General features: G+C 43.9%; 1 protein-coding gene across 1 annotated transcript; it reads left to right on the forward strand.

Annotated features, from left to right (window-relative positions):
* Positions 1 to 21,368: 21,368 nt before the first annotated feature.
* Positions 21,369 to 26,527, forward strand: PPP1R3C (protein phosphatase 1 regulatory subunit 3C). Its single transcript, XM_069753464.1, has 2 exons — positions 21,369 to 21,449; positions 22,789 to 26,527. The coding sequence occupies exon 2, from the start codon at positions 22,790 to 22,792 to the stop codon at positions 23,735 to 23,737; it is 948 nt and encodes a 315-aa protein (XP_069609565.1). The 5' UTR covers positions 21,369 to 21,449; position 22,789; the 3' UTR covers positions 23,738 to 26,527.
* The last annotated feature ends 257 nt before the right edge of the window (positions 26,528 to 26,784 follow it).

A 26,784-nucleotide genomic window follows, 5' to 3' on the forward strand; every position in this document is an offset into this window, starting at 1 on the left:
TTGTGTTTAAACCAGGTATTGGTACTTTTGGCAGTGTGGACAGATGCCAAATCCTGTTGGAGAATGAAATTTCCACCTTCATAAAGCTTGTCGGCAGAGGGAAGCATTAAGTGCTCTAAAATTTAATGGTGTACGGCTGCACTGACTTTGGTCTTGATAAAACACAGTGGACCTACACCAGCAGATGACATGGCTCCCCAAACCATCACTGATCGTGGAAACTTCACACTAGACCTCAAGCAGCTTGGATTGTGGCCTCTTCACTCTTCCTCCAGACTCTGGGACCTTGATTTCCAAATGAAATGCAAAATTTACTTTCATCTGAAAACAACACCTTGGACCACTGAGCAACAGTCCAGTTCTTTTTCTCCTTGGCCCAGGTAAGACGCTTCTGGCATTGTCTATTGGTCAGGAGTGGCTTGACACAAGGAATGTGACACTTGTAGCCCATGTCCTGGATACCTCTGTGTGTGTGGTGGATCTTGAAGCAATGACTCCAGCAGCAGTCCACTCCTTGTGAATCTCCCCTAAATTTTTTGAATGACCTTTTCTTAACAATCCTTTCAAGACTGATGTTATCCCGGTTTCTTTTGCACCTTTTTCTACCACACTTTTTCCTTCCACTTAACTTTCCATTAATATGCTTGGATACAGCACTCTGAACAGCCAGCTTCTTTAGCAATGACCTTTTGTGGCTTACCCCCATTGTGGATGTGCCATCTGTCAAGTCAGCAGTCTTCCCCATGATTGTGGAGCCTACTGAAACAGACTAAGGCCGGCGTCACACTCAGCGTATGCAAATACGGTCCGTATATTACGGCCGTAATACGCTGAAAAGTCCCAAAAATAGTGGTCCGTAGCTCCTCCGTAGGCAGGGTGTGTCACCGTTTTTTGCGCATGGCATCCTCCGTATGTAATCCGTATGGCAGCCGTACTGCGTGTTTTTATCGCAGGCTTGCCAAACCGACATACGCCTATACAAGGGATCCATGTGTTAAAAAAAAAATAAAAACATATATACGGTCTATATATATATATATATATATATGTCAGTAGACACACATATATATATATATATATATATATATATATTATTCCTTCCTACAGCGTGAGATAGCAAAAAGCCGGTAATTCAATTACCGGCTTTTGCTTTCTCCTTCCTAAACCCGACATGATATGAGACATGGTTTACATACAGTAAACCATCTCATATCACCATTTTTTTTTGCATAATGCACACTACTGTTAGTAGTGTGTATCTGCAAAATTTGGCCGTTCTAGCTCTTAAAATAAAGGATTAAATGGCGGAAAAAATTGGCGTGGGCTCCCGCGCAATTTTCTCAGCCAGAGTAGTAAAGCCAGTGACTGAGGGCAGATATTAATAGCCTGGAGAGGGTCCACGGTTATTGGCCCCCCCTGGCTAAAAACATCTGCCCTGTTGTGAATTCTGTGGCAGAGCTCCCTCCTGTGGTCACAAGTGGTACTTCGGCTGGTTCTCTCTGTGAGCTTCCGTTGGTGGAGGAAAGTGGTACTGCGGCTTCTGAGTTTCCTTCCTCAGGTGATGTGGTGAAGTCGTTAGGTGCTGCTCTATTTAACTCCACCTAGTGCTTTGATCCTGGCCTCCAGTCAATGTTCTAGTATTGGACCTGTTTCCTCTTGGATCGTTCCTGTGGCCTGCTGCTCTGCATAGCTAAGTTCCTCTTTGCTATTTGTTTGCTGTTTTTTTTTGTCCAGCTTGTCAATTTGTTTTTTAATGCTTGCTGGAAGCTCTGGGACGCAGAGGGTGTCCCTCCGTGCCGTTAGTTCGGTACGGAGGGTCTTTTTGCCCCCTTTGCGTGGTTTTTGTAGGGTTTTGTGTTGACCGCAAAGTTACCTTTCCTATCCTCGCTCTGTTCAGAAAGTTGGGCCTCACTTTGCTAAATCTATTTCATCTCTACGTTTGTCTTTTCATCTTAACTCACAGTCATTATATGTGGGGGCTGCCTTTTCCTTTGGGGTATTTCTCTGAGGCAAGGTAGGCTTATTTTCTATCTTCAGGCTAGCTAGTTTCTCAGGCCGTGCCGAGTTGCATAGGGAGCGTTAGGCGCAATCCACGGCTGCCTTTAGTGTGGTTGGAGAGGATTAGGGATTGCGGTCAACAGAGTTCCCACGTCTCAGAGCTCGTTCTTGTTTTTTGGGTTATTGCCAGGTCACTGTATGTGCGCTGACCTCTATGTTCATTGTGGTACTGAATTACCTTTCATAACACTGCCCCCAGCCACTCCAGAAAAGGCACATCTGGAAGATGTGGGAGCTTTCTAGGAAAGTTCCCACGATCTATGAACAGCCAGCAGAGGGCGCCTCACCGCAAATGAAGCTAAATATAGATCATTGACCTATATTTAGCTTCATTCCCCGGGGTTTTGCAGCAAGGAGCAGCCTGCATTAGCGGAACTCCTTGCTGCAAAATGTTTGAACCCCTTCAGAAGGATTTACATCGTTGGACTTTACAGATCTGCGGAAGGTAAGTATATTGTTGGTTTATTATGTTTTTTCTTTTACAGAACGAGGGTCTTCAGTGATTGGATTGGGCGTTAAATAAAATATTACAACAAACTTTGTTTTTATTTCATTAAAATAATTTTTAATAATGTGTGTGTTTTTTTTAACCCTTTCATTCAATTGGATTAATAATGGATAGGTGTCATAATTGACGCCTCTCCATTATTAATTAGGCTTAATGTCACCTTACAATAGCAAGGTGGCATTAACCCTTCATTACCCCATATCCCACCGCTACACGGGAATGGGAAGAGAGTGGCCAAGTGCCAGAATAGGCGCATCTTCCAGATGTGCCTTTTCTGGGGTGGCTGGGGGCAGATGTTTTTAGCCAGGGGGGGCCAATAACCATGGACCCTCTCCAGGCTATTAATATCTGCCCTCAGTCACTGGCTTTACTACTCTGGCGGAGAAAATTGCGCGGGAGCCCACGCCAATTTTTTCCGCCATTTAACCCTTTATTTTAAGAGCTAGAACGGCCAAATTTTGCAGATACACACTACTAACATTAGTAGTGTGGATTATGCAAAAAAAATGGTGATATGAGATGGTTTACTGTATGTAAACCAGGTCTCATATCATGTCGGGTTTAGGAAGGAGAAAGCAAAAGCCGGTAATTGAATTACCGGCTTTTTGCTATATCGCGGCTGTATGAAGTAAGAATATATATACATATATGTGTCTCACTGACATATATATATATATATATATTTATACCTATTCTATGTGTACATATTTATTCTACCTATTCTACTGTAAGCTGTCAGTGTGATTTTACTGTACACCGCACTGAATTGCCGGTTTTTCTCTCTAACAGCGCTGCGTATTTCTCGCAAGTCACACTGCTTGTCCGTGTGTAATCCGTATTTTTCACGCTTCCATAGACTTTCATTGGCGTATTTCTTGCGCAGTACGGTGACAAACGCAGCATGCTGCGATTTTGTACGGCCGTAGAAAGCCGTATAATACTGATCAGTAAAATACGGCAGATAGGAGCAGGGGCATAGAGAATAATTGTGCTGTATTTTTTGCGAGTTTTACGGACGTAGTTTCTGCGCTCTTACGTCCGTAAAACTCGCAAGTGTGAAGCCGGCCTAACAGCGCTGCGTATTTCTCGCAAGTCACACTGCTGGTCCGTGTGTAATCCGTATTTTTGGGGCTTCCATAGACTTTCATTGGCATTTTATTTGCGCAATACGGTGACAAACGCAGCATGCTGCGATTTTCTATGGCCGTAGAAAGCCGTATAATACTGATCAGTAAAATACGGCAGATAGGAGCAGGGGCATAGAGAATAATTGTGCCGTATTTTTTGCGAGTTTTACGGACGTAGTTTCTGCGCTCTTACGTTCGTAAAACTCGCAAGTGTGACGCCGGCCTTAGGGAACTTTTTAAATGCTTAGGAAGCCTTTGCAGGTGTTTTTTGTTAATTATTCTAATTTACTGAGATAGTGACTTTTGGATTTTCATTGGCTGTAAGCCATAATCATCAAAATAAACAGAAATAAACATTTGAAATAGATCACTCTGCATGTAATGATTCTATATAATACATGAGTTTCACTTTTTGTATTGAAAAACTGAAATAAATAAACTTTTTGATGATATTCTAATTTTGTGAGAAGCACCTGTGTGTGTTTATATATATATATATATATATATATATATACATATATATATATATATATATATATATATATATACATATATATATATATACATATATATATATATATATATATATATACATACACATATATATATATATATATATATATATATATATATATATACACATTTTTTTTTTTTTGCCTACAATACAAAGGAAATGTGTCATCTTTAACTTTAGGCTTTTTAGATAATTTCATCTTCAAGTTACCGTACTTAACTGTTTACAATACCAATCATTTTGACCAGGGGTGTCCAAACTTGTACATGCCACTGTAGACATCACAGGTGATACGTTTTGACTGCAGCATATACATCACAGCAGACAATTAGGGGCTGAAGCATAGACGTCACAGGAGCTTCTTCTTCTGCAGGATGGGAGCGCATCACGCACTAACGTCTCCCACAAGGTATGTCCTGATGACGGCATTGGCCAGAGAGAGGATGTAACTAGTGATGAGCGAATATACTCGTTACTTGAGATTGCTCGAGCACGCTTGGGTGGTCTCCGAGTATTTGTGACTGCTCAGAGATTTAGTTTTCCTTGCCCCAGCTGCATGATTTACAGCTACTAGACAGCTTGATTACATGTGGGGATTCCCTAGCAACCAGGCAACCCCACATGTACTCAGGCTGGCTAGCAGCTGTAAATCATGCTGCTGCTTCAACAAAAACTAAATCTCCGAGCAGTCACAAATACTCGGAGACCACCCGGGCAACGAGAATATCCGCTCATCACTAGATGTTATCCTTCATTGCACATGCCACACTGTTCAGTAGAGTATGTTGGGTGGTCGTGCTTGCAGCATAAGAATAAATTAAAGGGCCGGCAGCCATCAAAACGCAGCTGCCTGCCCGAGTACTGCGGTGCTTGGGAATCGTCTCAGGAGTCGGAGAAAAGGTCACTGCAGGCCGTAAACGGCTCATGGGCCTGAGGTTCCCCACCCCTGCTCTAGGACATAATATACTATATTTCTAACTTGGTCAACAAGGATTTTTCAGCATTGTAATTCCTGTGTACTAAATCACATATGCTTGTAGATCCTGAGTTTAAAAATAATTTTGCCCGGCAGTATAATGTCAGTCAGTATACATGTGATTTAGTGCTAAGGGCCAAGGCTGAATCAGCTGAGTGTTCTGCACCATGCACTTTGAGAAAGGATCATTTATGATCAGTTTTTGGCACCGATGCCATAAGGGACATCTGGCCTGATTGACTGCAACATCTGACATTAAAAGAAAAAATCAGTTTATTGGTTTCTGCTCAGAACACGGAATAATTAGATTTGCCCCTGTAATCATGAAATTCTTTGTTTAACATGAATCTGACTATCATGTCTCGACCTGTCTTGTTATTTAGATATAGGATGAATCAATCAAAACTGGAAAGAAATAAAGTAGAAAAGCCTGGATGCTGTGTCTTCAAAGAAAAAGAAAAAATGAAAAATCTAATAGTGATGAGAGGAACGAGTAAAATGAATCACATCCATTTAATAAGATAACGCACGAATACTACAAGTTGATAAACAAAAATTATCAGGCAATGAATGGCCATGTCAGATCCATACCTTCAGAAGGGTAATATAGCACCCATACACCTCTATAGGGCGCTACTATACCTAGTATGCCGTGGCTGCGTGTCTCGCGGCTGTTCGACAGCCATAACATATGCAGTGAATGTCTGTTAGGCAATCCCTGCATGTGTTGTTGCTGTCAAACAGCCGTGAGACATGCATATTATTTGAGCACGCCAAAGACACTCTAATATCACCTGAGCATGCTCAGATAACACCTTATCCCAGCACGTTTGCTCATCACTAGTTGTCACAATGCTGCTCCTCCACATACAACAAATAAAATTATAATCGCAACGATCGCACAGGTGAGCCTTAGGCTGGCCGCAATAAAAGGCAGCTCTAAAGTGTGCAGATTTAGGCTGTGTTCACACATTGCATTTTGCAGCTTTTTTTTTTTTTTTGCTGCTTTTTTATGCAAATTTTCAGCTGCGTTTCACAGTACCAGTAAATTCTACCAGATTTAAGAAGTCTCATGCACACACCTTGTTTTTTTTTTCCAGACTGTTTTGTCAAAGATCTGTGTTTTTGCAAAATGCAGCATGTCACTTCTTTCAGTACTTTTTATGCACTAAATGTTATCAGCAAAGGACAAATGCACCGAAAATAACGCAGCAATAAAAACGCAGAAAAAACTAAGTAAATCCTGCTTTTTGTAAGCAGCTTAAACTTTGAATTATAAAAATGCAGCAAAAGTATGAACATAGCCTTATAGTATTAGGATGGCCCAGGAGGTGTATCTAGATTTTTCAGCACCCGGAAATAATTCATTTTGGCATTTTTCTGAATATTTTCCCATGCTAGAGTTCATATGAGTTTATGACAGCAGGGGGCGCATCACCGCAAGTCTGCGATGCTACGTTCCCCTGCATTCCATTCATTCCCCAGTTTTTACAGACAGGAGCAACAGCTGCATTAGCAGGCTCCTGGTTGTAAATTTATTTAACCCCTTCAGATGGATTCAAAGCATGGGACATGACTGTACGCCGGAGAGGTATGGGATATTGTTGCTTTTTTATTTTATTTTTTTTACAGAACGAGGGTCTTCAGGTGGATTAAGTGTACAATAAAGATTTTAAAACCCCATGTGTGTATTTATTTCATTAAAATACTTTATTCATAATGTGTGTGTGTATTATTAACCCTTTACTATTGGATTAATAATGGATAGGTGTCTTATTGACATCTCTTCATTATTAACCAGGCTTAATGTCACCTTAAATTAGCAAGGTGACATTAACCCTTTATTACCCCATATCTCACCATTACAGGGGAGTGGGAAGAGAGATGCTAAGTGCCAGAATAGGCATATCTTACAGATGTGCCTTTTCTGGGGTGGCTGGGGGCAGATGTTTTTAGCCAGGGGGAGCCAATAACCATGGTCCCTCTCTAGGCTATTAATATCTGCCCTCAGTCACTGGCTTTCCCGCTCTGGTGGAGAAAATTGCACGGGAGCCCACGCCAGCTTTTTCCGTGATTTAACCCTTTATTTTAATAGCTAGAGCCACCAAATGTTGTACACAGACACTTCTAACATTAGTTGTGAGGAATATGTAAAAATATTAAAGGATATGAAATGGTTTACTGTATGTAAACCATGTCTCATATCCTGTCGGGTTTGATAAGGAGATAGCAAAAGCCGGCAATTGAATTACCGGCTTTTAAGCTATCTAGCGCTGTATTAAATATTATTATTATTTATATAGTACCATTGATTCCATGGTGCTGTACATGAGAAGGGGTTACATACAAATTACAGATATTACTTACAGTAAGCAAACTAGCAGGCTGTGGGCTTTCCTGAAGAGGTGGGTTTTCAGGTTCTGTCTGAATGTGGTTGACAGTCGGATGTGTTGGGGCAAAGATTTCCAGAGGATGGGGGATATTCTGGAGAAGTCTTGGAGGCGATTGGGTGAGGAGCAGGTAAGTGTGAAGGAGAGAAGGAGGTCTTGGGAGGACCGGAGATTACGTGTGGGAAGATATCGGGAGATTACTTCAGAGATATATGCAGGAGACAGGTTATGGATGGCTTTGTAGGTCAGTATTAGTAATTTAAACTGGATACGCTGAGGGAATGGGAGCCAGTGAAGAGATTTGCAGAGGGGGAAGCGGAGGCGTAGCGAGGAGAGAGATGAATTAGTCGGGCAGCAGAGTTAAGGATGGACTGGAGAGGTGCAAGTGTGTTAGCAGGGAGGCCACAGAGGAGGGTGTTGCAGTAGTCAAGGCAGGAGATGATGAGGGCATGCACAAGCATTTTAGTAGATTGACGGTTGAAGAAAGGACAGATTCTGGAGATATTTTTGAGCTGGAGGCGACGAGGTGAGCTTGGATGTGCGGTTTGAAGGACAAGCCAGAGTCAAGGATTACTCCGAGGCAGCGGAGTTCCGGTACGGGGGAAAGCGTGATGTCGTTAATTGCGATAGATAGGTCAGATATGGAAGATCTATGAGATGGAGGAAAGATGATGAGTTCAGATTTGTCCACATTGAGTTTGAGGAAGCGAGAGGAGAAGAAGGAGGATATGGCTGATAGACACTCCGGGATTCTGGACAGCAGAGAGGTGATATCTGGGCCAGAGAGGTAGATCTGAGTGTCATCAGCATAAAGGTAGTACTGGAATCCATTATGAGTTGTCCCAGGCCAAGTGTGTAGATTGAGAAGAGTAGGGGTCCTAGAACAGAGCCTTGGGGGACTCCAACAGAGAGAGGGTGAGATGAGGAGGTAGTGTGGGAGTGGGAGACGCTGAATGTGCGGTTGGAAAGGTATGAGGAGATCCAGAATAGGGCGAGGTCTTTGATGCCAAAAAAGTAGAGGATCTGTGGTAGGAGGCAGTGGTCAACTGTGTCAAAAGCAGAGGACAGGTCTCACTGACATATATATGTCACACATATATTCGTGAAAACATATATACAGAAAATCTCACTGTACGGATGCCATATGAATTACATACAGAGGTTTACATGCATAAAATACGCAGCCATACCCTGCCTGCGGATGACATACGGATCACTGTTCAGGAACTTTTCTGCGTATTACACCTGTAAAAAATGTACCGTATTTCCCTACACTAAGTGTGACCCCGGCCTTATGGTACATGCCATCCACACTGCCCCACCCTTTCCATGCTGGCCCCCCTCTTATACTGAGTCCCCCTTATAGTGCCCAGTCTCTATACTGTGCCCACTCACACTTTTCTTTCCCCATACTGTCTACTCACACTATTGCCCTCAATATTCTCATGCTTTTCCCTCTTTCTCCTCATACTGTCTCCTCTCACATCCCCACTGTTAACCATACAGTCTCATATATTTACCCCCTCGCTCTCCATACTGCCTATTCACACAGCCCCCCCGACTACGGTGGTAAGAGTACAATTGAACTATGCACGCTGCACTTTCTCTGAGCCATCTGTCAGCTTGAACGGCAGACTCCCGGTCCGAGAAGCGGAAAAATGCAGCCACCGAGGAGACACTTCAGACCGCCTTGTCAGACGGCGCCTCCCTGCAGGCTACCCCCAGGGCAGAAGCCCCATCTGCCCCTCTAAAATTACGCCTCTCGGTAGGGGGGGTCAGAAAGCCAGTCAGTATCTGGTGTGACTACCATTTGCCAAACACATAGAGTTGATCAGGTTGTTGATTGTGACCTGTGGAATATTGGTCCACTCCTCTTCAATGGATGTGTGAAGTTCTTGCATGGCTGCATACTCGCCGTACTTATCACCCATCGCTCATGTTTGGGATGCTCTGGATCGGCGTATTCGAAAGTGTGTTCAAGTTCCTGCCAATATCCAGCAACTTCGCGCAGCCATTGAAGAGGAGTGGACCACAATGTGAAAAAATATGAAAAAAATCTGATCAAAAACTCTGCACATCAAGTTGATATTTTTCTTAAAGGGTTTTATTTTTATTCAAGAGGCATCCTTTTAATAAAAATAAGAAAATAAACCATGCATATTATCCCATGATGCTCCTTGTTGACAAGGCTTCAGTAGTGGTCACTTTTATAGCACGTGACCACTGCTGTCGATCACTGGCCTCACTGGTCTTGTGCTGACTACATCAGAGGACAAGAAGTGCTGGAGTGCCATAGGGTAAAATTGGCTCATTTTCTTACTTTCATGCTTAAAAAATGGCAAAAGCAAAATTACCTGGAAAACCCCCTAAACTTGGTATATATAAACTTTTAGTGACATTATGGCTTTCCTGGAAACATCTTTATGGAATTCTTGAGTCAGGCACAACAAAATTATTACTGCAATCTAAAAAAGCGATGGAGACTTTGTGGAGGTGTAGAGGAGGTGCAGACAGACGTTTCGTCTATTCTATCCTATTGGTAGCATTTTTCTTTAGCAATACAGGCTGTAACCTTGCTTAATATTTAGGCGGTGATGTTTCATGGTTAAACATTTAATATTTGGCTGATGAAATATCCTTTAAAGGGATGATTCATGATGAAATTTCGATACTATTAACACAATACATTGCAAGCGTCTGAGGTTAGTAGCACGTAACACTGGCAGCAATGATTGATTCTTAGTATATCCAACTCTGATTGACCTCTTCTCTTCTGGAGAACATTATATATGCCAAAATAAGTGAAAATGAAGAAATAGCTTTTTTATTTTAGCTTTTTTTACTTCCTTTTATATAACAACATTGGTTTTATAGAATACTAGATTGTGGCCCGATTCTAACGCATCGGGTATTCTAGAATATGCATGTCCCCATAGTATATGGACAATGATGATTCCAGAATTCGCGGCAGACTGTGCCCGTCGCTGATTGGTCGAGGCAACCTTTATGACATCATCGTCGCCATGGCAACCATTATGACATCTACGTCGACACTGTGTCCGTCGCTGATTGGTCGAGGCGAATTCGCGGCAGACTGTGCCCGTCGCTGATTGGTCGAGGCAACCTTTATGACATCATCGTCGCCATGCTGTGCCCATCGCTGATTGGTCGAGGCCACCAGAGACGCGGGATTTCCAGGACAGACAGACGGAAAAACCCTTAGACAGTTATATATATAGATTGTTTAGTTGTAAAATTTTATTTTTTACTCTAGAAAGCAATTGTCAACTTTCTTAAAAATTAGTGTTTGCTGCTTCTCAGACGACCCATTGGCAAGGTGTGGAGATATCACTATCTACAATGGGACAATAGTGTTAGATTCATGGTAAACCCCCAAAAGCAACAGTTGTAAGATCAAATAAGTGCTATTTCAATCAGAACTAAACATCACAAGGTGAAATATGGCTACTCTATCACAGGTGCCCCAATGGTGTCCAAACTTGTCTGTATGAGCACTTGGATCTCAAAGCTACTTGACATCCACAACGTCTTTTCTAACCATGTTGTAGGTGTTTGGCTACAAGAAGCTGCTAGGGTATTCAGTGAGAGGTAAGGTCAAAAGTAATGTGTATGTGATGTACAGTGGCATGTAAAAGTTTGGGCACCCCTGGTCAAAATGACTTATTGTAAACATTTAAGGAAGTTGAAGTGGAAACTCCTGTGACCTCTGCTGCCTGGATTGTGCTTGGCTTCTCAACAAGAAACTGACTCGGAGGGGAAAGTTCTTCTACCTCTTTATTGTGGTCTTCCAATATGAAGGCAGTTGTACTTGGAGCATTGATTAACAGTATTAACTTAACATGAATAATATACAAGCGCTGAACTCCTAGATTATAAGGCCTGTCTGAGCTTGCTTCACCTCTCTTTGGGTCACCCTGACCCTTTTCTCCATTCACTGGACTTGCAATCACTCTGGCTGACAGTCCTACATTTCAGGCCCCTTTTCAGTATGGGACACTACCGCAGCTTTTGTGATCCCCATTATCACACCAGTCATAACTGTGGCTCTTTGCACTACTCTGTCCTCCAGGCTTTTGTCATCAGTGCCCACACCACCGTCAATGCCCACACCATTCTGCAAACTGATTTTGTTCTGTCTGGAGACTATAACTCCAATACCGTTACCAGTTTCCCGTGCACATCAATCACAATAACAACCTTCAGCACCACTCACACGCCACCACAGGAACCCAATTATCCTTTGATAAACCCCATATCTGCCACACCCTTAGTGAAGATCAGGTACTGGGGTCATTGAAAGAATATAAGGCAATATTGATATCTTGAATTCTGAGTGGGGCAAAAAGTAATAACTCTGATCCCATCACTCGGTCACTAGCTTTTGTTCTTTCAGTAACATAGTAACATAGTTATTAAGGTTGAAGGAAGACGTTAAGTCCATCTAGTTCAACCCATATCCTAATCTAACATGCCCTAACATGTTGATCCAGAGGAAGGCAAAAAAAAACCATGTGGCAAAGAGTAAGCTCCACATTGGGGAAAAAAATTCCTTCCCGACTCCACATACGGCAATCAGACTAGTTCCCTGGATCAACGCCCTATCAAGGAATCTAGTAGATATAACCTGTAACATTAAACTTTGCAAGAAAGGCATCCAGACCCATCTTAAATTTTAGTGATGAATCACTCATTACAACATCATATGGCAGAGAATTCCATAGTCTGGCTCCCATTCCCTCAGCGTATCCAGTTCAAATTATTAATACTGACCTACAAAGCCATCCACAACCTGTCTCCTCCATATATCTCTGAACTAATCTCCCGATATCTTCCCTCAAGTAATCTCCGATCCTCCCAAGACCTCCTTCTCTCCTCCACACTTATTCGCTCCTCATCCAACCGTCTCCAAGACTTCTCCCGAATATCCCCCATCCTCTGGAATTCTTTGCCGCAACACATCCGACTATCAACCACATTCGGATCCTTCAGACGGAACCTGAAAACCCATCTCTTCCGGAAAGCCTACAACCCACACTGACCCCGCTGCCTCCTCACCACCGCAGGAGCTGCTGCAACCCCCCAACCGATTGTCTCCTTCCCCACCATCCTCTAGAATGTAAGCCCGCAAGGGCAGAGTCCTCGCCCATCTGCATCAGTCTGTCATTGTTTGTTTACTGTAAGTGATATCTGTAACTTGTATGTAACCCATTCTCATGGAATCAATGATGCTATATAAGTAAATAATAATAATAAGTCTCACTGCTCTTAGGGTATGTGCACACGTCAGGATTTCTTGCAGAAATTTCCTGAAGAAAACCGGAAATTTTCTGCAAGAAATCCGCATTTTTTTTTGCGTTTTTTTCGCATTTTTTTTAGCATTTTGCAAGCGAAATTAGCTTGCAGAAGGCTAAAGTTTTCCAAGCGATCTGTAGCATCGCTTGGAAAACTGACTGACAGGTTGGTCACACTTGTCAAACATAGTGTTTGACAAGTGTGACCAACTTTTTACTATAGATGCTGCCTAAGGCCGGTTTCACACGTCAGTGGCTCCAGTACGTGAGGTGACAGTTTCCTCACGTACCGAAGCCACTGACACACGTAGGCACATTAAAATCAATGCATCTTTTCAGATGTCATTGATTTTTTGTGGACCGTGTCTCCGTGTGCCAAACACGGAGACATGTCAGTGTTCGTGGGAGCGCAAGTATTACACGGACCCATTAAAGTCAATGGGTCCGTGTAAAACACGTACCGCACACGGACGTTGTCCGTGTGCAGTCCGTGTGCCGTGCAGGAGACAGCGCTACATTAAGCACTGTCCCTCCCACTGGTGCTGAAGCCCCATTCATATCTTCCCTGCAGCAGCGTTTGCTGTAGAGAAGATATGAATATTAGTGTGTAAAATCAATATCCAGGTTCCCACCCCCCTCCCACCCCCTGTGCGCCCCCCCGCTGTGATTAAAATACTCACCTAGCTTCCGGATCCCTTGCAGCGTCCTGTCCTGGCCGCACCTTGTACTGTATGAGCGGTCACGTGGGGCCGCCGATTACAATCATGACTATGCGGCTCCACCTCCCAAAGGGGTGGAGCCGCATATTCATTACTGTAAATGAGCGGCCCCACGTGACCGCTTATACAGTACAAGGTGCGGCCAGGACAGGACGCTGCGAGGGATCCGGAAGCTAGGTGAGTATTTTAATCCTACACCATTGTAGGCCTCTTTCACACGTTTATATAATTCCGGTACCGGAGAAATCTGTACCGGAATTATCCGTGTCCGTGTGTCCATGTGCTCAAGTAGCACATCATTTTTAATCACAGCTTTCATGCGTCTTGGCATGCTTTCCACCAGTCTTTCACACTGCTTCTGGGTGACCTTATGCCACTCCTGGTACAAAAATTTAAGCAGTTCTTCTTTGTTTCATGGCTTGTGACTATCCATCTTCCTCTTAATTACATTCCAGAGGTTTTCAATGGGGTTCAGATCTGGAGATTGGGCTGCCCATGACAGGGATTTGATGTGGTGCTCCTTCATCCACACCGTGATTGACCTAGCTGTGTGGCATGGCGCATTGTCCTGCTGGAAAAAACAGTCCGCAGAGTTGGGGAGCATTGCCTGAACAGAAGGAATCAACGTTTTTCCCAGGATAACCTTGTATGCGGCTTGATTCATACGTCCTTTGCAAAGATCAAACTGCCCAATTTCAGCCCTGCTGAAGCATCCCCAGATCATCATCGATCCTCTACCAAATTTCAAGACACTGTGGCTTGTGCGCCTCTCCAGGTCTCCGTCTAACCGTTAGACAACCAGGTGTTGGGCAAAGCTGAACATTAGACTCATCAGAGAAGATTACCTTACTCCAGTCCTCTATGGTCCAATCCTTAATGTCTTTGGCAAACTTCAGCCTGGCTGTCCTTTGCTTCTCATTGATGAAAGGCTTTTTTCTAGCTTTACATGACTTGAGGCCTGCCTCTAGGAGCCGGTTACAAACTGTTCTTGCCATGCAGTTCACCCCAGCTTCCATTTGCCTTTTGTAGGTCACTTGATGTCATCCTGCGGTTTCTGAGTGATATTCGAATAAGATGACGATCATCCCGGTCAGTGGAGAGTCGTTTTCGCCTTCTGCCAGTCTGTAGCTTCGTTGTCCCCAATTTCTGCTGCTTGACCTTGTTGTAATGGACTGTCGTCTTAGACATTTTAAAGATGGAGGCGCCATGACTCTCACTGTATCTCTCTGCTAGTAAAGCCAGAATTGAGCCCTGCTTTTCCTCACTCAAGACTTTTCAACTCTTTTCGCATGGTTAAAAGTTATTTTTCATTCCTATTACTTTTGGGATATTACTAGCACTTGTTTTGCCATCCAGCTTGTCCTATTGCAAGAGGATTGTGAACACCACAGCAGTGCTTTTTTACACTTTTCCTATAAGATTTGGTTCAGGTGATCACCTAATCAGAAGCACAGTAAGTAGAATGAGGTGTACTCTGGTTGGAATTCAACCGACAATGGAATGAAATGTCTGGCAGACATATAGAGAAGCTGATTTTTAGAAAACTATGCAGTGAGTCTCTTAATTTTTGCCACAGCTGTATATACATAAATCTTGCACCAGGGCCCATTGGACTCTAGTTACACTACTGCTTATATACTACCATCTCTCTTTGAATTGTGCAGAATAAATAACTAGTGTAGATAAAGAGGTATGCAGGAGGGGTACCATTAAAAATAAATCCAGACATACCAAATAAATTAATAGCGATATCCAACACTAAGGCTACGTTCAGATTAGCGTTGCGCGCCGCTGCGTCGGCGACGCAACGCACGACGCACGAAAAAACGCGTGCAAACGCACGCAAAAACGCTGCGTTTTGCGACGCGTCCGTCGTTTTTTTGACGAAATCGGACGCAAGAAAAATGCAACTTGTTGCATTTTCTTGCGTCCGACGCTAGCGTCAAAAACGACGCACGTGTCGGAAAACGCAACAAGAAAAACGCATGAGTCCCCCATGTTAAACATAGGGGCGCATGACGTGTGCGTCGCCGCTGCGTTTCCCGACGCAGCGTCGGGAAACGCTAATCTGAACGTAGCCTAATATATTTAAAGGGAACCTGTCAGCAGGATTGTGCACAGTAACCTACACACAGTGTCAGGTTGGCGCCGTTATGCTGAATAAAATGACACCTTGGATGATTTAATCTGTTTTGTGATTGTGTTCTAATCTTTATTTTCAGCTTTGTGTTAATGATATGCTCGTATCCAAAGGTGGGGTTGGTGCTCTGAAAAAAAAAAAGTCAGTTTGATAATGGTGCCCGCCACGCCTGCGCAGTAGCAGCTATCGGTGTGTATAGAGCTCTGATAGCTGCTATTGCGCAGGCGCCATCTTGCTTGAGAAGAAAAAAAATTCCTCCTCCAAAATGGCGCTTCTCTCACCTGCGCAATAGCAGCTATCGGCAATCTCCGAGAGCTGCTACTGCGCAGGCACAGCGGGCGCAATTTCCAAATTGACTTTTTTCTTTTCCTCGCTCAATTAAATCAGCAAAAGGGATTAAGTGCACAGTAACTATGTGATTATGCCGCAGCGCAGGTGTCACGGCCGACACCTGCCTGCAAGGAGCGTTTTTTTTAATATTCAGTATGTGATGGTATTCATTATGCAAACTAGGGGGCGGGTCAGTGAGAGCAGTGACCTGTCAGCAGTCTGCATCATGAATATATAATCAGAGCACCACATACATGAATCCCTCCCTAGGGCACGAGAATCTAATTAACACAAAACTGAAAATAAAGATTAAACAACAACCACAAGACGGATTTCATCACCAGGTATCATTCTATTAGGTATAACGGCGTCGACCTGACACTGTGTGTAGGTTACTCAGCACAATCCCGCTGACCGGTTCCCTTTCTGCGGTCATGCTGATTGACAGCTTGCTTCCCACTACCTAACTGCAGGGATCCGGCTGTCAATCAGCATGACCTCAGAAATCAAGCCCCATCGATAGAGCAGCCCTGTCGATACGGAGCAGCAGAATTGCCGGCCGGAGCAGCTGGTGCCGGGTAGAACAGGAAGGTAGTTGCCTCTTTTAGTAACTACCTGGCTGTTACAGTAGGCTTTGGACCCAAAGTCAAAAATATATAATAGTCCTGGACAATCCGTTAAATAATGGAAATATACAACAGAATAGTTTTATTTTTTATTGTTAGATATTTTCAATTATAAGTATAAAAGGATGAAAAATTGACAGATTTCTTGCAAATATATATTTTAATAAAAAATCAGTCCTCTCATTCTCTTCATTATTTGGCTGGATATCGGAGGTAAGAATAATGAATATTTAACTCGCAGCTATTTATAGCAGAATTGGGCAAACACAAGAGTCTAAAGAAATGTTGTAACGCTGTCAAAGCAAATATATTTGCTAAACAGAGATTTACTATTACTAAAGACCATTATCAATTCAGAAGATTTCCAACTGGGAAAAAGATTGGTATTATGGTATGCTAGGACAAGATGCCAGCTAACGACAGAGATACTGAAGAGCAGCCCCTCTCTGAAGACACTGAAGTGGAGAGCGTCTGGAGACCCCCATCCATGATGCCCACCGATGTCAGCGTGAACCTTGTAATGGTTGTCTCGGAGGTGACTATGGTGTTCAGGTCTTTGGATTAACACAGACATCAGGTTTTTTTCACAAACAGGAAAAACTGACTGAGTTTCATCAGTGATTTTCACTAATAAGAAAATAAAAGAAAGTGTCTCCTCTTTCTATGAGTCAGTAAAAATGGACTGCACTTAGATGTCATCCGAATGGCGTCAGATTATTCTCACGGCGCTATAGCATTGCATTGTCTATTTTGATCAGACACTTGGATCAATGTCTCCCTGATTTTCACAGACCACTTGGTCCACGGAAATAAAACAGGCATGTGAACAGCCCCATAGAGTATCATAGGTACAAATACAATCAGTGAAAAAAACCATAGCACTGATACGTGAAAAACTGACGTGTGCATGAGCCCAAATGCGGTCCGATTTTTACAGACTATCAGAAAAAAGAAGGTGGAGAACTTTATTTTTTCTTTCTGTGCACCAGAAAAACGGATGACACTCGGACCGCACTCTGATCGGAATAATCAGCCCGTTTTTCTCGTACGTGGAAAGTACTGATGTCGGAATGAGCCCTGACTGCCGCGCTGCACTGCTGATACATGAGGGTACTATGAAATAGCAAACGGGGTACTGAAAACCTCATTTACATTTCTAAACCTGCACTTGTATAACAGATCACTATTATGACTATTAATATAACATTTATTTTCGGAAAAAAAACGTTGCTATCTATAAGATATGAGCGAGTCAGACGGCTCCATCCCTTCTTTAGAGACATCAAGAATGGAATGAATTTCCTGTGACCTACAAGTCCTGACATATGTGTGACAAGTGACTAATAGACGAGTATTGTGTGTCTCCTGTAACACCGTCCTATGGCAATGTGCTGTATACGTGCTGCGCGCTGCTCTCCGGCCGACACTGCGCTCTACATTCCACTCTTCCCACTGGAACTTTCTACACTTCACAACAATTTCCGTCACTCACCCCTAAATATCTTGGAGGAGTGTTACAGCAGAGTCCGATACAGCATATCTGGCTGGATTACTAGCTAAGCTCAGACACCGATAGGCAGAATTTGCCACTTTTTTCCAATGACTTCCAAGATTCTACAATGGGAAATGCTCCAGGACCTCCAGAACTTCTGCCCAAAACATCAAGAGACAACCCCTTTTGTAATGCAAAAGTGTCCACAAAGAAATAAAAAAGTATATAGTCACCTCCTGGATTGTCACCGCCAGATATAAGTGTGAACACTGCAGCCAATCAGATGATAGGCAGCAGTGCTCGTGTGACATAACGTCACTGTCCGTCAGGAGACGCAACACCGACACATTGGAGCAGTGTCGGCCCATGCGGTGAGTAGGTAGCTTATTTTATTGGGGACAATTTTGGATACAAGACGAGGTTGTCCAATAGTGATCAACCACTGTAACCTAGAGAACATCCAGATTAGCGCCTAGCGTGGTCCACACCAATGTCGCATTTGGGAAAAGATTTTCTCGTACCATTCCTGTACCTAAAATCCGTGAATATTATCCTCATTTATTCATGAATTTTTATGTGTTCCGGAAATGCACCAAAAAGTTACCAGGCCAGTGGTTTATGTGCAGATTAAGGCTACCTTCCCACGATGAACTTTGGGGGGTTCTGATGTGGCAGATTTTCTGCACCATTTCTGCCCCCATTAAGTAAAATAGGTCACTTGCATAAAAATAAAACTCACCAAAAACGAAACCTAAGGGTCTGCATTTAAATGAATGGGTGAAATCTGCATCCAAAAGTTGAGCTTCTGCTGCAGAAATTGACATATTTCAGATTAAAAAAAACATGCAACAAAAGCCAATATCTGTGTGGACTACCCACTAAGAAAAAATAGTAAAACGCAGCCCTTGTGGGGATCTGTTGGACAACCAGTAGCAGATTTACTGAAAAATCATCTGGATTTGCCCAATGTGTCAGATCTGACCAGAGTCCATCCACATTACCCTAGATCTAGGCACACCCGCCAGTCATCCATCACCCGCTGGTCATCCATCACCCGCCGGTCATCCATCACCCGCTGGTCATCCATCACCCGCCGGTCATCCATCACCCGCTGGTCATCCATCACCCGCCGGTCATCCATCAGGCGCCAGTCATCCATCAGGCGCCAGTCATCCATCAGCCGCTGGTCATCCATCACCCACCAGTCATCCATCAGCTGCCAGTCATCCATCAGCCACCAGTCATCCATCATCCGCCAGTCATTCATCACCTGCTGGTCATTCATCACCCACCAGTCATCAATCATCGCCAGTCATCCATCACCCGCCGGTCATCCATCACCCACCGGTCATCCATCAGCCACCAGTCATCCATCAGGCGCCAGTCATCCATCATCCGCTAGTCATTCACCACCCACCAGTCATCCATCAGCTGCCAGTCATCCATCACCCGCCGGTCATCCATCACATGCTGGTCATCCATCACCCGCCGGTCATCCATCAGGCGCCAGTCATCCATCAGCCGCCGGTCATCCATCACCAACCAGTCATTCATCACCCGTCGGTCATCCATCAGCCGCCAGTCATCCATCAGGCGCCAGTCATCCATCATCCGCAAGTCATTCACCACGCACCAGTCATCCATCGGCTGCCAGTCATCCATCAGCCACCAGTCATCCGCCAGTCATTCATCACCTGCCGGTCATTCATCACCCACCAGTCATCATCGCCAGTCATCCATCACCCGCCAGTCATCCATCACCCGCCAGTCATCCATCACCTACCAGTCATCCATCACCCACCAGTCATCCATCACCCGCTGGTCATTCATCATCTGCCAGTCATCCATCACCCGCCAGTCATCCATCACCTGCCAGTCGTCCATCACCCGCCAGTCATCAATTACCCACCAATCACCCATCACCCGCTGGTCATCCATCACCCGCCAGTCATCCATCACCCGCCGGTCATCCATCACCCGCCGGTCATTCATGACCCGCCAGTTATCCATCACCCGCCAGTCATCCATCACCCACCAGTCATCCATCACCCGCTGGTCGCCCATCACCCGCCAGTCGTCCATCACCCACCAGTCATCCATCAACCGCCAGTCGTCGATCACCCGCCAGTCATCCATCACCTGCCAGTCATCCATCACCCACCAGTCACCCATCACCTGCTGGTCATCCATCAGCCGCCGGTTGTCCATCACCCACCAGTCATCCATCAGCTGCCAGTCATGCATCAGCCCCAGTCATCCATCACTCATCGGTCATCCATCAGCTGTCAGTCATCTACCAATCACCCATCACCCGCTGGTCATCCATCACCCGCCAGTCATTCATCACCTGCCAATCGTCCATCACCCGCCAGTCGTCCATCACCCGCTGGTCATCCATCACCCGCCAGTCATTCATCACCTGCCAGTCGTCCATCACCCGCCAGTCATCCATCACCCACCGGTCATTCATCAGCTGCCAGTCGTCCATCACCCGCCAGTCGTCCATCACCCGCCAGTCATCCATCACCTGCCAGTCATCAATCACCCACCAGTTACCCGCTGGTCATCCATCAGCCGCCGGTCGTCCATCACCCACCAGTCATCCATCATCCTCCAGTCATCCATCATCCTCCAGTCATCCATCATCCTCCAGTCATCCGTCAGGAAACCCCTCAGTCACTGGTGCTGGAAACGCTCCATCCTGTAGAGCCACATTCTTCACCACTCGCTGACAATGCAAAGTGCCAGAGAGCAGATAGTGAGGAGTCATCATGAGCAATGAGAACCAGACCCCAAACTGCACATCTACTGCTGCCGAACACTGGCTAAAGACTAGCATCACTACACCTCAGGTGCAGGACTACAAGTCCCAGAAGCGCTTACACAGCAGAGTCATCTCCCTGCTAGCACTGACAGTGATGGTAGTTTAACATGCCGCCACCACAACACTATATTCTCTCCCTACATGAGACCGATTGGGTTAATGCCCGGCCGGTGCCGCTGCCGCCTCCCGATCCCCAGCCTCCTTTCTCGGTGGCGGTGGGCAGGCCGCGGAGATCACGTTCTCACTGTTAGGCAGGCGCTGCACTGATTGGTCAGAGAGGACGTGAGCTGCGCTGTGATTGGCTGCTGATGCTCCATCACGTGAAGGGGACTGTCCCGCGGCTGATATCCAGGCGGCGCAGGAGACGATCCTCAGCAGACAGTCCTGAGGCGTCAGTGAGAGGAGGACCGGGAGCGGGAGGCTCGCACTGCAGGTAGCACTCACCTCCGTATGTGCCCCGTGTGGCAGCGCGGCTCTGCCCATGCGCACACTGCTGACAACTTTCTGCCACTTTCTGATAGAATTGCAGTGAATGACACTGAGATAACAGCTGTAATGTGCCCGGGATGGATGAGCCGCGATTTGTGCACGATTTCTAGGCTCAGGATTATTGTCCTGTAATATTGTCATCGAGGGCAGAACAATGAAGTATTTGTAGGATGTCTGAAGAATTCACTGCATTCTCAGTTTAGTGTTTGCAAAAAGTAGAAATATTTTCGCTAATAATAGAAAAGTTTTACCAATATAATATAACATGAGACACAGCTAAAAATGTTACATGGGAAATTAAATAATCTAAAAATAATGTAAAACCATGTGCTAAAAATCTCTATGTGCCTATTACTGGGGTTATGTTCTGTACTGGGGTTATGTATATATATATATATATATATATATATATATATATATATATATATATATATATGTACATATATATATATATACTATAAGTGCATGTATAATAAAACATATAAATTTATATATATATATATATATATATATATATATAAATTAATTTATATGTTTTATTATACATGTACTTATAGTTTTGTGTAATGCGATCGGTGCTGTGCAATATTTATTCCGCTTGTGGCAATGGAAGGGTTAATTCTGAAAATCAATTTACCAATAATAGTTGCATGGATGAGGGGCTGCAGACAAGTTGTAACTTCTGATGGTGCCCAAATGTCTATGATGAATGAATATTGAGTGGCTTTTCCGCATGTTTGGCTGCGATTATTGCCCTGGACAGTGGGTTCTCTGCTCTGGATTCTTTACCTGTTGTAATACTACAACTCCTAGCATGTCCAGACAGTTTGTGGTCGTGCATGCATACTGGGGGTTGTAGTGGGAGAGCCACGGGTTGCAGACTGCTGATCTCCAATGATAAATTGTCAGAGATGGACTGGTGCTGATAGATCTGCAGGCAGAATTGCCGGGACTGACCTTCAACGTGCTGTCGAATTAAGAATAGAATGTGCACATCCTCTCAGAAATGCCGCACTCGGCAGAAACAATACTAAATTACCATTTAGTTTGTGAGGATGGCAAGATTTTATAGCGAGTGGCATGGCCTCCAAGACTCCTCGCTGTAGGGTAGAAGTGCTGAGAAAGGCAGTATATGTTCAGGAGCACGACACCTAACTCTAGTACCTTGCTCAACGTACATCCTGTATGTGATTCCCGTTAGATACAGTTTCATCATAAGCCTTCAATATTGTCTCAGTTCCTCTGCTAACATCCACCATTCTATATGTTTTTGTCTTCTCCAGAATGATCCAGATACTGGAACCACGTTCCCTTCCACGGTCTATCATGCCGGTTGATGTTGCAGTGAGGATTTGCTTAGCGCATTCTCCTCCGTTAAAGAAGTTTCTCAGCCCCTATGAAGACTGCAGAGGGAGAAACTTTGTGAATCGATTTAAGCCGTTACGACCATGTCTGTCGCTGAAGAAGGAATCTGAGTCCAGGAACAATGAGTGGAACCGATCCAAATCCCGAGCTAAAAAGAAAGTCATCTTTGCTGATTCGAAAGGATTGTCCTTAACATCAGTCCATGTGTTCTCAGAGTTTAAAGAAGAACCCGCGGTTGACCTGCAATTTGATCTAAGAGATCTCGAAGATATCACCGCCAGCCTCAAATTACATGAAGAAAAGAATCTGATCCTGGGATTCACCCAGCCTTCTGCTGATTATCTACAGTTTCGCAACAAGATCCAAAAGAACTTTGTATGTCTGGAGAATTGCAGCCTTCAGGAGAGGTCTATTGCTGGTACCATCAAAGTGAAAAATCTCAGCTTCGAAAAAACCGTGAAGGTGCGAATAACCTTTAGCACCTGGAAAACCTTCATAGATTTGGACTGTGTGTACATGAATAATGTTTATGGAGGCTCCGACACTGACACTTTCTCCTTTGCTGTAGACCTGCCTTTTAACATTCCCAGTCATGAAAAAATTGAGTTCTGCATATCCTATGAGAGTGGTGGCCAAGTGTTCTGGGACAATAACGATGGACAGAACTACACTATCATTCACGCGGAGTGGAAATCCGATGGGGTGCAGACCAACACCTTAACCAAAACAGACATAACTTCCTACAAATCCCATAGTATCAAGCTGGAAAATAATTTAGATCAGTTTGGGACCCCTAAAACATCTCTTGGTTTATTTCCCGAATGGCAGAGTTGGGGTAGCATAGGGAATACCTCCCCATACTGGTGAACACAATTCATGGCCTTAGCGCTTGAGCGTGAAAAAAGGATTTAAAGGTCTTTCAGGCCGAAAATACACAAATCCCATGTTATGTAACAGTGTCAGGGCAGAACACGATTATTTAGTAAGTGCGAATTTAACTGAGGCGACAAGCTTTGTCATTAGGCAAATTGTTAAAGTTCAACGCACCTTTAAATCCCAGATCAGCCTGCATTAGAGTAGCTATCACTCTCCGTATGCCAACTACAGTCTACAAATAATGGTTTTTATTGGTAAGGGAAAGATTTTTATGAGCGTTGAGATGTTGCGATATAGGCTTACGAAACATAAGACTATTGAGATGAGGAGAGGACCATCAGTAGCTGCAGATGGTAGGAAGTTCTTCACGTGAGGAGAGGACCATCAGTAGCTGCAGTTGGTAGGAAGGTCTTCACATGAGGAGAGGACCATTAGTAGCTGCAGATGGTAGGAAGGTCTTCACCTGAGGAGAGGACCATCAGTAGCTGCAGTTGGTAGGAAGATCTTCACATGAGGAGAGGACCATCATTAGCTGCAGATGGTAGGAAGGTCTTCACCTGAGGAGAGGACTATCAGTAGCTCCAGATGGTAAGAAGGTGTTCACCTGAGGAGAGGATTATCAGTAGGTGCAGATGGTAGGAAGGTCTTCACGTGAGGAGAGGACCATCAGTAGCTGCAGTTGGTACGAAAGGTCTTCACATGAGGAGAGGACCATTAGTAGCTGCAGATGGTAGGAAGGTCTTCACCTGAGGAGAGGACCATCAGTAGCTGCAGTTGGTAGGAAGATCTTCACATGAGGAGAGGACCATCATTAGCTGCAGATGGTAGGAAGGTCTTCACCTGAGGAGAGGACTATCAGTAGCTGCAGATGGTAAGAAGGTGTTCACCTGAGGAGAGGACCATCAGGAGCTGCAGATGGTAGGAAGGTCTTCACCTGAGGAGAGGACTATCAGTACCTGCAGATGGTAGGAAGGTCTTCACATGAGGAGAGGACCATCAGTTGCTACAGATAATAGGAAGGTCTTCACCTGAGGAGAGGACCATCAGTAGCTACAGATAATAGGAAGGTCTTCACCTGAGGAGAGGACCATCAGTAGCTGCAGATGGTAGGAAGGTCTTCACATGAGGAGAGGACCATCAGTAGCTACAGATGGTAGGAAGGTCTTCACGTGACTGTTCAACCAAAGGGACTTTCGGTCCAATAATCGAGGTTAGGTTTCAAAGACTAGTCCTTCAAATATACAGATGGGCTCAGAATGTGTTTAGTTTCAAATATTCTAAACGGAGGTCTACTGTCACCATGAAATATTTTACTTTAAGACTCTTGAGAAATTAGTAGAGCACTATCATCAAGCACTACAGATCCAACTTATTGACGATCGAATATGTGAGCAAAATTAAACTAAGCTTATATACCACATACTTGGAGACAAGTTTTATGATCAGATCCTTAAGGCTTAAAGGCTCTTGAAAAATCATAGCTGTTTTTTTTTCCAGAGAAATGCCACAACTATCCATGGGTTGTTATAGATATTGCATTCCATTGAAATGAATGGGGCCGAGCTGCATTATCATCTGCCTATAACAGATGTGGCACTGTTTTGTTTGTGAAAGAAAAAAAAAGCAGGTGTGTTTTCCTAATCCTGGAGAATCTCTGGCAAGTTTGATGACATCCATATAAGAAGTGCCTTTAACTGATGCCAAAGTCAATATGCATACTTCTAGGTTGTGTACTAAGATTTCACTTTTTAACAGTATTGTGCCATACTAATGTATACAGACAAGTCAACCGGTATGCCACCACTTCTGTAATAATTGCTCTATACACGCCTTCTAATTATTTTTTTCTTTTTAATGAAGAATTGGAAATCGGTGTTAAATTGGCAAATAATAAGGTTTTTAATTTGGAAATTAATATTAAAAAATAGAATATGTACCCAGTCTGTATATGACAGATTTACAGAAGTTCTGAAAATCCAAATCCTTCATATTGAAGGCGAGAATTTGTGCACCTTTTTTGTGAATTTGATATTTAATAGCATTGTAGGTTCCTTAAATAAAGGATGGGCTGATTGTAGTGATGTTTTGCACATGCGTAGGCAATCCCTTCGGGCGTAATTATTTTTCTTAAGAATGTAATTGTGTTTATTCGAGATAACTACTTAATACATTGTCAGATTTCTTATAGTTTGGTGGACAATATCTTTTTCCTCAGGGGCATAGTTATAAGGGGTGCAGACATATAAGCTGTAGTGCCTGGAGGGGTGCAAAGACCCCTGTGCCACATAAGGAGACCCGAGTATTAAAAATGGCACGTGGTATGTGGGGGCCCTGTTTTCAATGGGTCATCGGAGCCGGGAGCTTCATGTTACGCCTCTGATTTTATGAATTTTTATGCTTTTTGATTGAGCTGTCCAATGTTCATTCTCTCATTCTGTGCACTTTTTTCCAGATCATTAAAAATTAGGCAGGGCTCTTTTATTTTGTATTGTGATTTGGGCTTGGAAGTAAAATTCTGGGGAAATGAACTGTGATATTCGCTGGAATCGATGGCCATTTCCAGTGTTTGTAAATGTTAGAAAATGCACAGGAGTTTTTGAAACTGATGTCACTTTATATGTGTAGCTGAAAGTATTTTTCTATTACCAAGAGTCGATGAATGATAAGCAATGTGATGGTGAATGATTGTCGGGTATGTACTGTGTATGTACACTGTAAAGTTTGTCACTGTAACATACAAATGTTTTTTGGCAATAAATTACCGTAAGTTTTTCTAAAATACATCTATTTTTGACTTTTATTTCCAGCTCTACAGGAAAAGGACAACAAATCATCAATGGCACACATATCGAATATATCAGTGCCCACCTACTCACACTAAACTTCTCAATTGCTTTAGTCCTTCCCTAAGGACCCTCAGGGCAAAGCCTTTATACAATGTTTTGCTCACTCCAGACTTTAGGAGTTACTGTATTACAGGGATTCTTACTTTCATGTTGTTTAACCCCTTAACGACCGCCGATACGCCTTTTAACGGC

This window comes from Ranitomeya imitator, chromosome 2 (genome assembly GCF_032444005.1).
Source record: "Ranitomeya imitator isolate aRanImi1 chromosome 2, aRanImi1.pri, whole genome shotgun sequence".
Lineage (NCBI taxonomy): Eukaryota > Metazoa > Chordata > Amphibia > Anura > Dendrobatidae > Ranitomeya > Ranitomeya imitator.